The following is a 15,397-nucleotide window of genomic DNA, read 5'->3' on the forward strand; positions in this document are numbered from 1 at the left end:
GCAGCGAGCTGTCTCCTGAGGGGAGCAGCCATCTCCTCAGCCGTGCTGGTCTGTAAACATCTGGAGCAGTTAGGAGACGTGCCTTCAGGAAAACACAAAGACAGAAGCCTAGTTTCAGACAGCTCGGATGTAGACATTGAGAAGTGGGGCTGAGGATGGTGCCAAGGGACTGTCTGAGATGTAGAGGAAAGCTACAGGCTGCAATCACGGTGGTGCTGGTGGGGATGACTGCACATCTCTACCTTCACTGGGAGGCAATTCCAGCCCAGGGCAGAGTGAAGACAGTGGGGTCTGTGATCCTGGAGCAGCCCATGGGGTGGGCCGAGCAGCGCTGCAGCATGCTCTGCTCTGCATGCAGCAGCTGTGCCCTCTATAGCTGGATGCGCAGCATCCTGTCATATTTCTACCTCTAAATTAATTCAATTAAATGGGCGTAATGTTGTACAAATTGATGTATAGCTCTATTTCTGTTTCTGTTCTCGGTCCAAGTAAAACATGTCATTACGTTTCAGGGAAGGTTTTGACTTTAAGAACCTCTAGAAGGCATAATTGTAATGATTTCCAGCTATTACACCCTTGCCTTTCTCTGGAGCCATACAGAAGCCCTTGCTTTGGGAAGGCTTTCTGTGTCATCCAGTTTGGTTGATGTATGAACACATGCAGGAATCCAACGAGTGCTGGCACAGGAGGCCTGCGGATGTCTGGGGACACAAGGAAGGTGACAAGTGCAACAAGCACCTGTCACAGTAAATATATCTCCACCAGGGATGCTTCCTGAATCTCAGGGGCCCTATTTAAAAAAGAAGGCATTTTGTAGAATTCATCCTGGATCTTTCTCCTCACCAACACAAGGTAAATTTTACCATTTCACCATGATAAATCTATCTTCTATTAGACAAAATTCCAGCACTTGGCCCAAGAAAAAGGGCATGATTTTTGACTTCACGCCATATGAATTTAAGTACTTCTGTCTTCGGAAAAACTATTTGTGAAGATTTCTCTAGGTTTCAGAATTCAAGTCAGCACTCTATACTACACTGAGCAGTACCAAACTTTTCTGGTGATGCTAGTGTGACTCTTTGTAAGGATAACTACTGTATTGAGACCATCAGATTTTAAGAAATTTGATAAATTCATCCATTTTTGAAGTCTTGAAGATGAACTTAAGGGTATTCACAAGGCCTCATGAATGGTCTCATGCCTATCTGGTGCCCGTGTTGCTCAGTACGATCATTGCAGAGTCTCCAAGGACTCAGCAGGCAGCCTTCTCTTGGAAAATTTCCCTAAATTATTCGCAAATTTGTAGCTGAACTGCCAATTTTTTTGAACTTCAAAAGAGATCATTCATGCAGCATGCTAAGCACACTTTGCTAAGCCCAGAAGAGGCTGGAAATCCTGCAAGTCATCAAGCTTACACAAAAATCCTCCAAAAAACACTAAGATGTTTGCTACTGCTATCATATTTCACGGGTTTGAAAACAAATCCATCCTGTCTTTAGAAACAGCAATGCAAATCTGTTTACTGCCAAGCTAAGAAAATAGCTTCTAACTCCCCACCTGCCCCAGCCTCCAGAGCCTGGTGGAAGTCTTGTTCAACTAAGTTAGGACTGTAAATGTTGTGTAAAGGAATATTATGTTTAGCTGAAAAATAGTGGAAGTGAAAAGAGAAGGTTAAAAAAATCTCATATATACTTGCATCATCCTACACTAATTCATCTAATGTGTGTCTGTCAAAACTGTCTTTCTCGGCTGTCAGTCTAAACATATCACTCATCTCCATGGATATTAACTTCCTCTGCACACTCTGTTATATTCCACTTCTTTTCCTTTCATCGGGGCAGCATAGTTTTTCCCTGTCTTTTCCCTCCTATTCTACAGATATTCTTTGTCAGTAATGACATGCTGGTCTTGCTCTTCAATTCCCTAGCTGCCATCACTCCTTTTTGTCCATTTTGATGGAGAAAGACCTCAGAACTCCAGGTCACAAAGTTGTTGGTTTGCCTTATTTAGTGTTCCATAACGTTAAAGGAAAAAAAAAAATATATATATATATATATATATATAAATGTCAGGGGAAATGTTTTTATGTCTATGCTGAGAGATATGTCTGCATCTAAATAGAACAAAAATAGAACAAATCTTTCTCACCCCAAAAGCTTCTCACAAGTAAAGCTTCATTTTTATGATTTTTTTTTCAGTGCATTTTATATTTATTTGGATATAAACCATTTGAGAAAGAAACAGCTTGTATGATACAGAGCGGAGAGTGTTATTGGGGTAGGAGAGAGAATTAATAAAAAGTGGGATAATAATAGAAGTGTGTAGAAATGAAATAGCAATACCTGAAAAAGCCTTTGCTCCAACCAAAGGATGCTTTTTGTTCCACATGCAGCAGTTGTTAGTTTTGGATAAGCAGGAAAACCTATCTGAGGCTGAAGAGCAAAACCTGAATATTTTTCTTTACAGAGCACCCATGAACTAATTTGGAATGAAATCCTTTGCAGCTATATCTCTCTATAACAATCTGTGTGAAATATTTTACTGAAAATCATTTAAGTCTAAATTGTGAATGTGCCTGGAAATCATATTGATTTTCCTAAGAGAAAGAGTGCTAGATATAAACATGATTGAATCCCTGCCTTCTTCCCTTTGCAATTAGAAATCTAGCAAGACCACACTTTGCTGGGGAAATGGTTGGTTATGGTTAGGAGGATTATGCAGCTCTGTTTCATTTGCAGTATACAATGGGAACACAGTAACTCCAGTGTTTTTGCTCCCATTCCCTGCGATTTATGGCATCTCTGGCAATGCAGCTCCCCCTGGGTTAAGTGGTTCAGCTGAGTTAATAAATGCTGTCTTCACTTCATGCAAACAGTGCAGTGAAATTTACTTCCCCAAAGCACGTCAGGTGTGATCAACACCCATCTGCTGCTTCTAATGGCCTTGTTTAAACAAATGAAACCAGCCTCAAAAAAAAAAAGAAAAAAAAAAAAGAAAAAGAAAAAAAAAAGATGTTTTCCATGATAGACCTGTTGTCATGTACAAAAGACCTCAGGAAGGAGGCAGCCAAGGCGCAGGGCTGCTCTGCACACCGTGGCACTGCTCCTGTTTCTGTGGGTCTGGGCTGACACAAAGCCTCAACAAGCTGCTGCTCCTTGCACTCTTGGTTAAATGACCTTAGATCTTTCTTCCTCTGCAATCCCCCAAACCAAACATCATGCCTAGGTGTCACCACCAGCTTAGATATTACCCCCAGAAGGGAAATTCAAGAATCAGAGTTTTGGGGTGTACTGTTAGGCTATTCATAGCCCTTTTTCCCTCCTTCCTAACCATGACTGTGTGTCACTAAATAGCTCAAAATAACAAAGAGCACCCCACTGGCATGATGACAACCCTGATGCCCTATTTGTTTCCTTCCCAAGGTCCCACATGGAGCTGTGGGATCTGCTCCGTTCTGTTTCTCTGAGATCATCTCACCACAACAAGGAGATACTGGACATCAAACAAAGAGGAACGGCATCGTCCCCCCACCTCCCTCTCCAAGGTGAGCTATGGGGGCTGTGGCATGTCAGCCCACACTCCAGGGGCGTCTTGCAGATCCTGGAGATAAGGTGTTTCCTCTCAGGCTCCCAGTGATGGCTCCTGTCCTCTGAAGCCACACAGTCTCCCAGCAAGTTGAGCTATGCTGCCTGCCCCATGCACTGGTCTCAGGCAGCAATTGGAGAGCTCTGCAGGCCTGCAAACCTGATAAATGGGAGCAGGGAAGGCTGGGATCTATCTGTTGCCTCCAGGCATCGTTCTTAAGAAATGAGGTATTTACCAGAACCCACTAAAGTCAGCCTCTTTGGCAATCAATGAACTCCATTAGGACCACTGTTTTCCTCAGGGCTGACTGCCCATTGTAGCTGTGCACTTTCTTGGAATGGTTTTAGGGAGACAAAGCAGAGATGTTGGGTTCATTTCTGGTCCTTTTTCCTTCTCCCCACATTCTCTGCTGCCAGTTTGGTTTGTTTAATATTCAGTTCAAGCATAGTTAAATGAGCAAAAAACCCTCCCTGGTCAGTGGGACAGCTCTGAAACAAGTGGAAATGCATGTCTCCAAGTTCTCACCTCTGAAAGATGATGTATTTATTTACCTCTGGGGCTAAAGCCTCATTTGTTCATTTGTTTTATTTTGTGCTGGCTGTCATGCCAGCTTCCAGTGAGGGGAGGAGAAAGGGTCGGAGAGCAACCTGTCTCCTTAGCAGCGAGGAACAAGGTGTTCATTCGGTGAATCTTGTTGATTGCAATCTACTGGATGGCTTCAGCATGCTTCACTTGTAATTACCTACCATACATTTTCTTGGGATTAGTGACTTGTCAGCAATTTGGGAGCTGGCACTGGGAATTTTAAATAATAACAGCATTTATCTTCTGCATGGACACATTGTGGTTAGGCTGATAAAGATAAGTGAGGAGTTGCAACAGGTTTCTCTAGGTTTGGCAGTGAAGGGTGGGAGAAGAATTTATTTATTTATTTTTAAAAATTGTATAGTCATAAGACTAATTTTATCTACTAATAATATTCCTAGTATTAGTAGACATGAGAACTGAGTAGCCTTATATTATAAAATGAGTTTTCTCTCCTGCCAGCCTTTGCATGGGCAGTTTGTGGCCTCAGCTGCCAACCAAACCCCTTCTCCCCTCAGACACAGCAGCTCCAACGGGAAGGGGAGCAATTTCAGCACTTCAGTAGCTGCCGAAGTTAATTTCTATTCAAGGCATAATTTACACCCATTCCCACAGCAGGCTCTAAAGGACTCTTAAATCTCACAGAGAGGGGTTTCACCAGGAGGCAGACGAATTCAAATTAGAAACAAGGCGCCCCTCATCCTTCTGCCAGAGCATAAATAATATCAGAGATGGGGCGTAGCTGTCGCTGCAAGGCTGGAGGAAGCGACGGGCCTTTCCCACGTGAATCTTCAAGCTTGTTGTGGGACACCTTCTGAAAGTTAGCCTACCGGGCTCAGGGAAAGGCACTGTGAAATGACACCCAAGGGGTCAGGCTGGAAAATCTCATGCTGTGAGTCACGCGGCCTTAGCATCTCTGAGGCTTTGCTGCTAGAGTTTTACTTATGACTGGTGTATATGTAAATGAGGATTTAAATATATATATATATATATGTATAATAATTCCTACAGATTTTAGTGTGCATATGTATGAGATTGTGGGGACCAGCCTCAGCAAAGATGGCCAGGATGGGTGTGGAGCTTCTTGATCTGGTGCACATCTGCATCCGAATACTGAGCAATGCTTTTGGACCAGATCCTCAGCCATGTACATCAAGACACTATTGGTGAAGATGTGCTGCTTTGTCCCGGCTGTGGGATGGGAAACAAAATCCTTGGGAACTGCTGGTAGGGCAAGATTTCCTTTTCTGTGAAGTCTGAGGTCTGAAAATGAAAAATGGAACACATTTGGAAGAATTTTTTTAAAGCTGCATTAAACCTGCCTCCAAATTCTAGACATAAAAGATTTCTGTCAGCTTCCAGTCCTTGTAGCTGATCAACATTTGAAATCATGGGAGAGAGAGGGAGACCCCTGTCAGGATTAGAGGAGACTAAATCTGTGTGGACTGGAGAGGGGATTTAGCATTTCAGTAACTTTTAAAAATACTCTGATACTTCCATAAAACCTGTATTTAAGTAGCTTCTCATTTCAGAATGGATATCAATGCATTGATTTTTTTTTTTACTTTTTTTTTTTTTTTATTGACAAATGATTGCAATTAAACTGTTGATCAAAGAATCGCAAAGGAAAAATACTGCCTCTCTTGTTTAAAACCCTGCTAGAACACCAGGTTGGTTGAAAACAAAGATTGCTGACATCCAAACAAGGGAATTAAAGCACCACTCGGTCTTCTTTATTTGTGCTGTGGCAGCACCTAGAGGCTCCTGACAGAGATGTCGCCGTGCTGTAGCACCAAGCATTGTCTGCAAACGTGTGCACATAAATATAACTTAATGGCCACTGTCACCAGGACCTAAATTTTATAAACACTTGCGTCCCACGAGATGGTCTTTCTTAGGACCTCCCTGAAGATAAAGTTTCCTTTCTCTCCAATTTGTTATTAATCTACTTTGTTGGTAATAAACGGTTATTAAATGGTTATTGTTATTTGAGATTCATTTCTAGTAAGTGTTAGGGAACTGAAACAATTACAGAAATTAATATAAGCAGCAGCCAGTATGTGGCCTGAACTGGAGAATAATTAATAATTCATAATGAAATCAACTGTGGGCATATATTTTTCTGCCAGAAGGCAAGCAGAGAAAGCCGACTGACTACTTTGTGTTTGATAGGACATGAGCAATTCCCTGTCAGAGACTGTACCCAAACCTGAGCTCTTGCGTTTGCAACTCAAACATCCCAATCAGTTCTTTTCTGAGTGAAGCCAAAGCACTTACAATGTCTGCATTTAGTTTAATTTTGTCCATCTTCCTCTTGGTGATTTCTACGGAAAGAAACATGTCTCTCTATTGGCCATTAAATGTGGCAGATATGGAAGAGAAATCTCTAAGCTGTGTGAGAGCAAGCTCCATTTTTCTAACTTTAAATTCAGGACCGAGGGATACGGCTTTGTCAAGGTTAACTTAGCCTTGCACAGTGATTCGGATGGATTGGGATGTAAATCTTCAGGAGCTTGCAAAGCACTGAGCACAAACACCGAGGCAGTAAAATAGTCGATATGAAGCAGTGCCAGTATTTGTAACCCTGTCTCCTCCTGCCCTCTCTTCTGCGATGTGATCACCGACCAAGCGTGGGGAGGGCCATCGTGCAGATACTGTCTCTGTTAACTAACACTGGGGCCAACCTTTGATTTAAATGACAGCAGAAGTAGTGCTGCGTGGAAGAAGTACAAAGTATTCGTGCAGTGCATACGTAATAAAAGGATTTATGGTGTTTTCCCTCTGGCTGCTATTAGTAAGAAAATAAAAGGAAGATTGCCTAAATACAAAAGAGAAATTTAATCTCCAGCTAACCGTAGTGATATATGGTGGGGAGAAATACAATCTGCCTGGGCTTTCTCTGACAATGCTTTCTACCATTTGTTTTAGAGAAAGACATAAAGTTCTTGTAATGCATCTGGATGGTTATGAAATACTCCAGCTACTGTGGGAGAAGGAGAAAGCATTTCTCCCTGGCTTCTGTCAGCAATGCTTCTCGAGACGTGAGGATTATCTCTTGCAAACATTATCCTGTGTAGGACAGCTGCAGAGCCCCTGTTCAGTCAGGAACTGGGTGTGCTAAACCCTGGAATACCTGCACTGGGCAATGGAATTACTATGGGTTTTCAAAAAATGGGGAAAAAAAAAAAGACTCAATCTTTTGAGAATTCAATGTGATCCTTCTCATCATCTTGAAATTTGGGATTTAATGCAGGATAGACACAGGCAATTTCTATTTGGATTGCTCCAGGTGAGCTGCCTCTAGCTTTGAGGATTTGCTGTCTCCCTTGTTTGCTTTTTACATAAGAAAATAAAATGCCATGACCCTCTCCTGTGCACCCACAGTGATACTCCTCTTACACATCTCACTTACATGTAAAGAAAAACCTGGGAACAGCCTTTGGGCACAGCTGTGACACCTTATCTGCTCGGTGGCAAGGGCCCACAACGTCCAGCTGGCCTGCCTGGCCCCGGTTCCAGCCCAGAGGATTGCTGAAGGGAATTTCCCAAGGGAAATGGCAGTAGCACCCCTTGCAATTTCTAGCTGGGGTGTTGGAGATGTGGTAAGGCAGTGTCCCTGTCCCTTCAGGGCTCCCAGCAGTGAGTATCCATCAAGAAGCTCCTTTGGTCTCTCTAAAAACCCACAGGGCAGAGAAAACCTGACAGAAATGTTTGAAAAAGCTGTATCCTTTGACAGAAGAACTCAGAAGCAGGCTTAAAGAATCTCTTAATGACCTTGAAAAAGAGAGTAACAATGGAAACTACAGATTTGGCTTAACACTGTCATGTTTAATAGGAATTTTTGCCTCATGAAGAATATCAGGGCTGCTCCCTTGCAGGTTCAACCTCAATTAGTCCCTTAACATATGCACATAATTAGTGTTCTTTAGCTAAACAATGTATATGCACAGACTAGATTGTTTTAATTATTATTCTAACAAAGAGCTATAACCTAAACTTGCTATTTCAAATCAGGAGAGAAAATTAGAGGTAAGCACAAAAAGTCTTCAAGCAATGATCAAAGAGAATCCTTTGTGTTTTTTCTTCTGGTGTTAATTAATACTGCTTAGTGTGGTCTGCTTTGCACTGACAAGTTCATTTTTGGGGACATTGGGGCTTGCATAAGATTAAAGGCTAATTTTAAACACACTTGGATTAAGCCAGTCATACACAGCCATTGTATAATTCAAAAGACTAGATCTAAGTAGCGAGGAATGTCCACCTTGATCTATAACACAGGAAAGGGTGCTGAGCATCTAGCAATGGGAACTCACCTCCCCATGGGAGACTTGGTTAAATGACACTCCCACAGCACACCAGGTAAAAGCAGGAGACAGGGATGGACAGGTTTGTCCAGGAAAAGAAGAGAAAAAGAAGAAACTTTTTTTTTTTTTTTGGTTATATACTTCTTCCCTTTCCTTTTGCATCTCATTTCTTAGGGACTGTCAGAGGTCCTGGTCCGGACTCACAGAGCGAGGTTTACTAGATGCTGGCAAGAGTGGCAGGGCTGATCTTCAAAGGAATGGCACAGAGGTCTTCAAAGTCTCTTTGTAGATAAGAAATTACCCAGGGAGAAAAAAGCAAAATCTATGCAAAGATAAAATCCCATAAGAGTAACATTTCATCAGGGAGTCAAGGCTCTTTCCTAAACCCAGGCTTGCTTAAGAAGAAGGGACCAAAGAGACCAGAGTGATTCAGAGTGAGGGGAGCAAAGACCAGGTAGAAGATGCTGCTCTGTCTGCTTTGCTTTGCTGACAGTGAGCTAATTCTGCCAGAACAAATAATGTATATTTCATTTGGTGTCTTCACTCCTTCTTTACTGTTTTCATTCAGTGAGTAGACAGCTGAAATACTGCCAATGAAGGAAAACGGATCTTATGATGAATAGTCCTACACCGTGAAAAACGAGATTAGAGGAACGCCTAAACTAATTTCGGGTTATTGCATTACAATCTTCATCTCAGCCTAATTCTCGGTAGCTTTATTCCAGGTTTATGGACAGAAATTTAAAGCCAGTACATTTTATCATCTGTATCTTTCAGTCCCCTTTTTTTACTGAAGCTTTGCAATGTTCTCTTTAATTTCCAGGAGAATGAATTTCACCTTTTATAACATTCAAAGACAATTATGCTGTCTTTGTGATGAATGATGTCACCCTGATCCCAGCAATAAAAGAGAATGTACTAATGCCAATAAATATATTAACTGTATCAATCATTCTCCAGATTTTTTTTTTTTTTTATTTTGTTGCTCAGAAGAAATAGCATGCAACCTTGAGCTTTTAATTGGTTAACACTTCCATAAACACCATAATGGCTCTTTAAATCTTTCTTTTGTCATGAGAGTGGGGAAAACATCATGAATAAATAATTGAATACCACAGCAGAGCTCAGCACTGATCTATGGGTCATTCAGGAGGTGAACTTGATCTAAAGATTTATTCAGACTTTACAAGACAGTTCCGTTGTTTGTGCTGGAAATAGCTGCATGATACAATACATTTTCACATGCCCTTCCAATTAGAAAAATGTTCCTCGATGAAATGCAATATTGTATGAAAGCAGGAGCATGAAAACATGGACTGAAGTCTGGGGATGTGGCTCTTCTCAGGTACAGCAATTCAGCTGGAAATATCAGAAAAGCCTAATTGAAATCAGAAGATTAAATCAGAGGCACGTGCCCAGCAGGCAGAAGAATGGCACTGGGCTGAGGAGGCGATGGTTTCTCTGCTTCCACGTTGGAAACACATCCTTGAATTTTAGTCACATTTACCTTGCATATAGTATCTGAAAAGCAGCAAATCCCCCTGATAGCTGTGTTTTGAGGCTGAGCAGCTTTCCCAAGTGGAATTTTAATTTGATAGCTAACTATGTTGCTCTAAGTGGATTAGTGACTCTGAGACTGGAAATGATGCTCAGTCTGTCCCCAGCGAACAACACACTCAAATACAGAGGGCGAGTTAAAAAAAATAAATACATAAAATTTAGAAAAGACCTTTTTCTTCTCTCTTTTTCGCAAAATGGCTGGAAAACGAAGTGGAGAACACCTTTAAAGGCCAAGCGCCAGCCGTGCGAGCCGCGCTGCGCCAAAGCGAGCCCGCTGCCTTCCAACCGCGAGCCGCTGCTGCCACCTGGTGTCGCCTGGATGGCGACGCGGGGACGGGCACCGGGACCGGGAGATGTGCCGGAGAGCCGGCAGCACTGCGGGCAGGGGCTGAAGGAGCAGTGCGGGGCCGTTAATTGCCGCTTTGTTCCCTCCCCGCTTCGGAAATGAGAGTTTCAGGGAGCGGCTGTGATTTGTGGTTTATCAGAGCACTGTTAAGGGTGGAAGGGACCTCCGAGATCATCTGGTCCACCACTACCACCCACTAAACCGTGTCCCTAAGCACCACGTCCAACCTTTCCTTAACCATGGCCATCCCTCAGGTGCCAAATCTCACCGAGTTAAAACGCTTCACCCAGCTATCAAGCTGCTTTTGGGCTCAGGGGAAGGCTGTGCATTTTGCCAGCTGGTTGTGCTCCCTAGAGGTGTGTGCTGCTGCAGCGGGGACCAGCCCAGCACCGCTTCCAGGTGTCACCTTATCCTGTGCCCTCTCCCCTCCAGGACACTTCCCCTTGGAGCTAGCAGTGCCAGCACAGGTCTGCTCCGAGAGCCTGCAGTCCTGAGCATCCCCTGCCCAGAGCATCATGCAGTCTTTCTTGTGTACATCCCCTTGCACCATCAGCCCAAATGCCGAGCTTCCAGGACCCTTCACCATCTGCAATCTCACCTCGCAGCAGGAGGGTGACCCGGTAACCCACTCCTGTCCACCAGCAGCTCTCTGCACTGTTGCTGCCAGCTATCTCTTGGGCTGGGAGGTTCGTTGGAGCAGGTCCCCTGAAGGTCTGCAAATGTCTGTGATGACAAAGTCTAAAATTTCAGGGCATAATTGACATGTGCAATAGGGCTAACTAACATATAGCTGTTTAAAAAAATACTGGATTATCTTTTAGCAGTAAGATAGCCCCTATTTGTCAAAAGCTATCTCCCAGTGATAAATAACTGAAACCTGTGCTGAGTTTTTAATGGCAACGAGTGTATCTGTGGCCTGTGGCCTGTTCAGTCTTTCCTTAGACAAGATAACAGAGCCCTAATCAGCAGCAATTATCTACTGGCAAAGCCTAACAAATATGCACAAAATAAACAGTGTGCTTGTCTAATAACTGGACTCTGAAACAAACTCACAAGTGCTTCATAACTATCCATGGCAAGCCCAGACTCGACATCTACAAGCTGTAGCTTTTACAGTCCGCAAAGGACTTCTTGGCAGTTTTTACAATAATGGTGATAAAGGAAGAAAAGCCTTTTTTTCTTTTTTTCTTTCCTGGGAAGCAAAACAACACCCACGGTATTGGAAAACAGCAGGAGATCAGAGAGAGCTACAAAAAAAAGGGTACAGACTGTTCTTGCCTGCGATTTCTGGTGCAGGGGAATAAGCTGTAAAGGGACAAGAAGAAGGATGGTGAGTCTCACAAAGCACAGGAGGGCTGAGGACATGGTTAACTATTCCTGTCTTCCCTAACAGAAAAATGGTCCTGCAAATACAGAGAGGAAATGGACAGGAAAGCACAAAGACTAAATACACATCAAATCTACATGCCTGTATGGTATTCAGGAGTGTGTGCAAAGCTTTAGGCAGAAAGCATTATTTTGATGTAAAGCCTGATTAAAAAACAAACCACTACCACTACCACCATACACACACCAAAAAAAAAGAATAAATAAACAAATAGAAACAAACAAAAACAACCAATGGAAAGGAGAAATGGGACATATATACGTATGTATATACACACACACACACACACATATATATACATATACATATATGTACAAATACACATTTTTTTTTTCTAAAGAGGAAAATGGCCCTGGATAGGTTTTGTATGCTATATCTCTTGGTTTCTTCTGGGAGCAGCCAAAGTCACATATCAGCTATCAGAGGTGTACGTGGGAGGTAAGCCTGGCTCTCACCTCGCCCTCTGTGCTTTAATACCAACCATTACTCACCTGCAGCTTTTCCAGTCAGAGCATACAGGTGAATTAACTGTGTGTGGGCATCCTCTGCTCACAGCACTGACACAAATAAATGTGAGAAGGGTGGTCGCTGAAAACCTTCCGTTGATGTAGCTTGCCAACCCCGTCAGTCACCACCCCTGAGGGATGGGACACAGCCCCCCAGCCCCAGATCGCTGTTGCTCTTGGCACAAGCCCTCATGGCCCTCCTGGAGCCAACATATCTGGGAATTTGTGTCAGTTATGGGTAAATGGCCAAGTCAGTAAGGAGTTTAGGTACGTGTCTGAGGCAGATTGCATCTCCCTTTGAAACCTGTGGAGTGCTCTTCCCTGTGCATGTGGTGAGGAATTTGGGTGCTTGCTTCAAAGGACAAGGCCATTAAGCATTCAGAAAGGCTAGGCTCTCAGAGAACAAGCTGGGGTCCATGTTGGACTGGATGGATCCTACATTACCAACCTGCTATTTCACTGAGTGAGTTCTCTGGTCCTGGTTTCCTCAGTTTTCTTTCTCCTACTTTCCAGTGTACAATGCTATATGGCCAATATATACCATCACGGTCATTTTTACCGTGGCTGGACTCTCACCTCTGTTCAGGGACCTCTGGTTTTCTGCATCACTCCTGGAGTGAAAAGCTGCCTTCAGCCTCCTCATCCTCTTCTTGGCTGCTCCAGTGTCTGGCTCATGTTCCTCTGCGGGGTCTCAGTGAACTGGCCCTCCCACCCCCTCAGTTTCTCATCTCTCCAGCTTATCTGTGCAAGTATCAAGCCTCATGACTCTTACAGCCAAGTCTGTTGATGCTCTATAAACATCCTTGGGATGATACCATCTGCACTGAGGCTGAACTGGCTGGGGATGTCATATCAAATGTAACAACCCCAATGATTTCTGTTTCCTGACCCTGTTTTTTCAGCTAGAATTCTCCACTTGGTTCATTTTACAGAAACTGCTGCAGCCTTGGAAAAAAGCAAACGGCCTCCTGTTAAAAACAATTTTTTTCTCTTGGGGAAAATCCGTCTGGGATTTCACAAGGTTGCAAAGCACCATAAAGTATCTTTCTATTGCTGATTACATGACTACATGCTCACCTTGCACTGGGCTGTGCACACTCTCAGGTCATTCATTCCTGGCCAGCAGATCGATCCCTGGTGTATCTCTGTGAGTTAATATCAGGCTATAGTTCAGCAAACACTTAAAGCCAGCAGAGGCACTAAAAGAGCTCGTATGATCCCTTCTCACCCCTACTCGGCCATTTCTGCCTCCACAGCGTCTTCTCCCCTGTGATGACACAAACATTGATGCAGACCTTTGGTGAACCAGGCCAGTTTTCAAGTAACAAGGGAAAAAATAAGAGGGGAAGGTTTTTCGGCCAGCTCAGCTTCCCCACCGGCTTCCACTGTGTGGCCACAGCAGTGATATTTGCCAGTACAAAAGAGAAAGGGTTGCAGTGGTAGGAAAGAGATGCCAAGGGGAAAAGGGGGAAAGGGCAGTGATGGGGCTGTACAAGGCTTTGGAGTGACTCCAAGCCACAGAGGTGTGCCCAGTTCTGGCTTTCTGCAGGCTGCTTTTTGCTGCTTTTTGCTGGGGGTGATCACAGATGTGCCTCCCTCATGCCCACAGGCTGTGGCATCCTGGAGAAACCATCCAGTGGCACCTTCTGTGCCTTCTCCTCCAGCTCCTGGCTCTCTCCTCCCTGTGCTCCAGGCTCATGTGTCCTGCTGAGACACCTGGTACCACCTCCCCCTGTCCAGCAGGGACATTCAGCATCCAGAGATGCCTTGCTTTTCTCATTAACATGCTTTGGAAAGAAGATAATCTGGAAAATAAGAAAAGTGCAATATGAAAATGAGTTTTATCACTGTCCTAACCCATCTAATAACCCCTGGGACTCACTAGGCAGAGATACTTTTTTTTTTTTTTTTTTTTTTTTTCTGGAGGAAGGAGCCTCAGTTTTCTGAGAGGAGAGAAATAAAACCATTAACATAAGCTGAGCAAGGTGTGGGCAAACACCCTGAAGCTCCCTTGAGGCTCTGGCGATGCACCCCTCTGCTGGGGCTGTGCCAGGAGATGGGCCAGTGCTGGTCTCCATCTTCCACGTGGAGCTGGCATGTCCAGATGCACAGAGCCTCCCTAGCTGAATAAAAACCTTTCTAAACACAGAATTGATTTTTAGCCTAAAATCACCACATTTATAACGTTTTCCCCATGATGTGACTTTGAGCCACCTGTAAGTAACAGTCCCTGGATGATGAAGAAAGCTTAAGGGTATGAAGCCCGCAGCCTGCCCAACCCATGGCATCTTTATTCTGGCACTGAGTTCTCCCCGAGAAGGACAAGCTGAGTTTTCTGAGGCACTGCAGAGGTCATGAAGTCTCATTCTCAGCCTGCACAGTGGCTGCTGCTGCCCACCGGTGTTTTTTAATTCAGCAAACGGTGGAAACACCAGGGCTCCTCAGCAGCCATATAGACGTGACCCTTGGAAAGCAGCAGCATGCTGTTTCCACACCATTACTTTTTATTGCATTCACTGTTATATCTCTGCAAAACAGGGAGACAAAATACCTGCAGAGCTATTTCCATTCTTTGACAGAATAAGTCTGCTGCACGTCGTGTGTGTAACGTGAAGAACATCAGTAATTTAGAGCTAAACTGCAGTTGAAAAGGTCACAGTCACAGTGACAGGGTAAATGAAATGTTTAATTCAAATAGAATATCAGTTACAGTTGCAGTGGTGCTCAAAGTCACTCATGTTTTCTTTTCTTTTCCCTAAAGCTCAGCAGAGTGTGGTGCCGCATCAGCCGAAGGCACTATCACATTGTAATGCCCCTCCAGAAGGCACTTTGTTTTTCTTTTAAAGCTTGTATAAACTGAATAGCAACTGTCTGCAGGACGATGCCTCCTCTCTGCGGATTGCACAGGCAGTACTGGGAAGAAGGGAGCTGGATTTGTGCTGCTTCTGTAAATCACAGCATCAGTCAGAGAGCTAATTTTCCTGTTTTGCTGTTTTCTTATCTTCTTTGCTTTTTTTTTTTTCAGAAAATATGAGTTTTCCAAAATAAAAAAAAAAAAAAAAAGATTTTTAAGCAGAAGTATGCAAGGTGAATGATAAAAACAGTAAGAGATGTGGCAGTATGG

General features: G+C 43.6%; 1 protein-coding gene across 1 annotated transcript in view; it reads left to right on the forward strand.

The window, feature by feature from the left end:
- The window catches only part of SLC30A8 (solute carrier family 30 member 8), a 109,639-nt gene that overhangs the window by 38,299 nt on the left and 55,943 nt on the right, over positions 1–15,397 (forward strand). Inside the window, exon 2 of the mRNA XM_068672540.1 lies at positions 3,423–3,544. Within this exon, the coding sequence (XP_068528641.1) occupies positions 3,423–3,544 (122 nt within the window). The remainder of the gene's footprint in view (positions 1–3,422; positions 3,545–15,397) is intronic.

The sequence above is a fragment of the Anas acuta genome, chromosome 2, assembly GCF_963932015.1.
Source record: "Anas acuta chromosome 2, bAnaAcu1.1, whole genome shotgun sequence".
NCBI classification, from domain to species: Eukaryota; Metazoa; Chordata; class Aves; order Anseriformes; family Anatidae; genus Anas; species Anas acuta.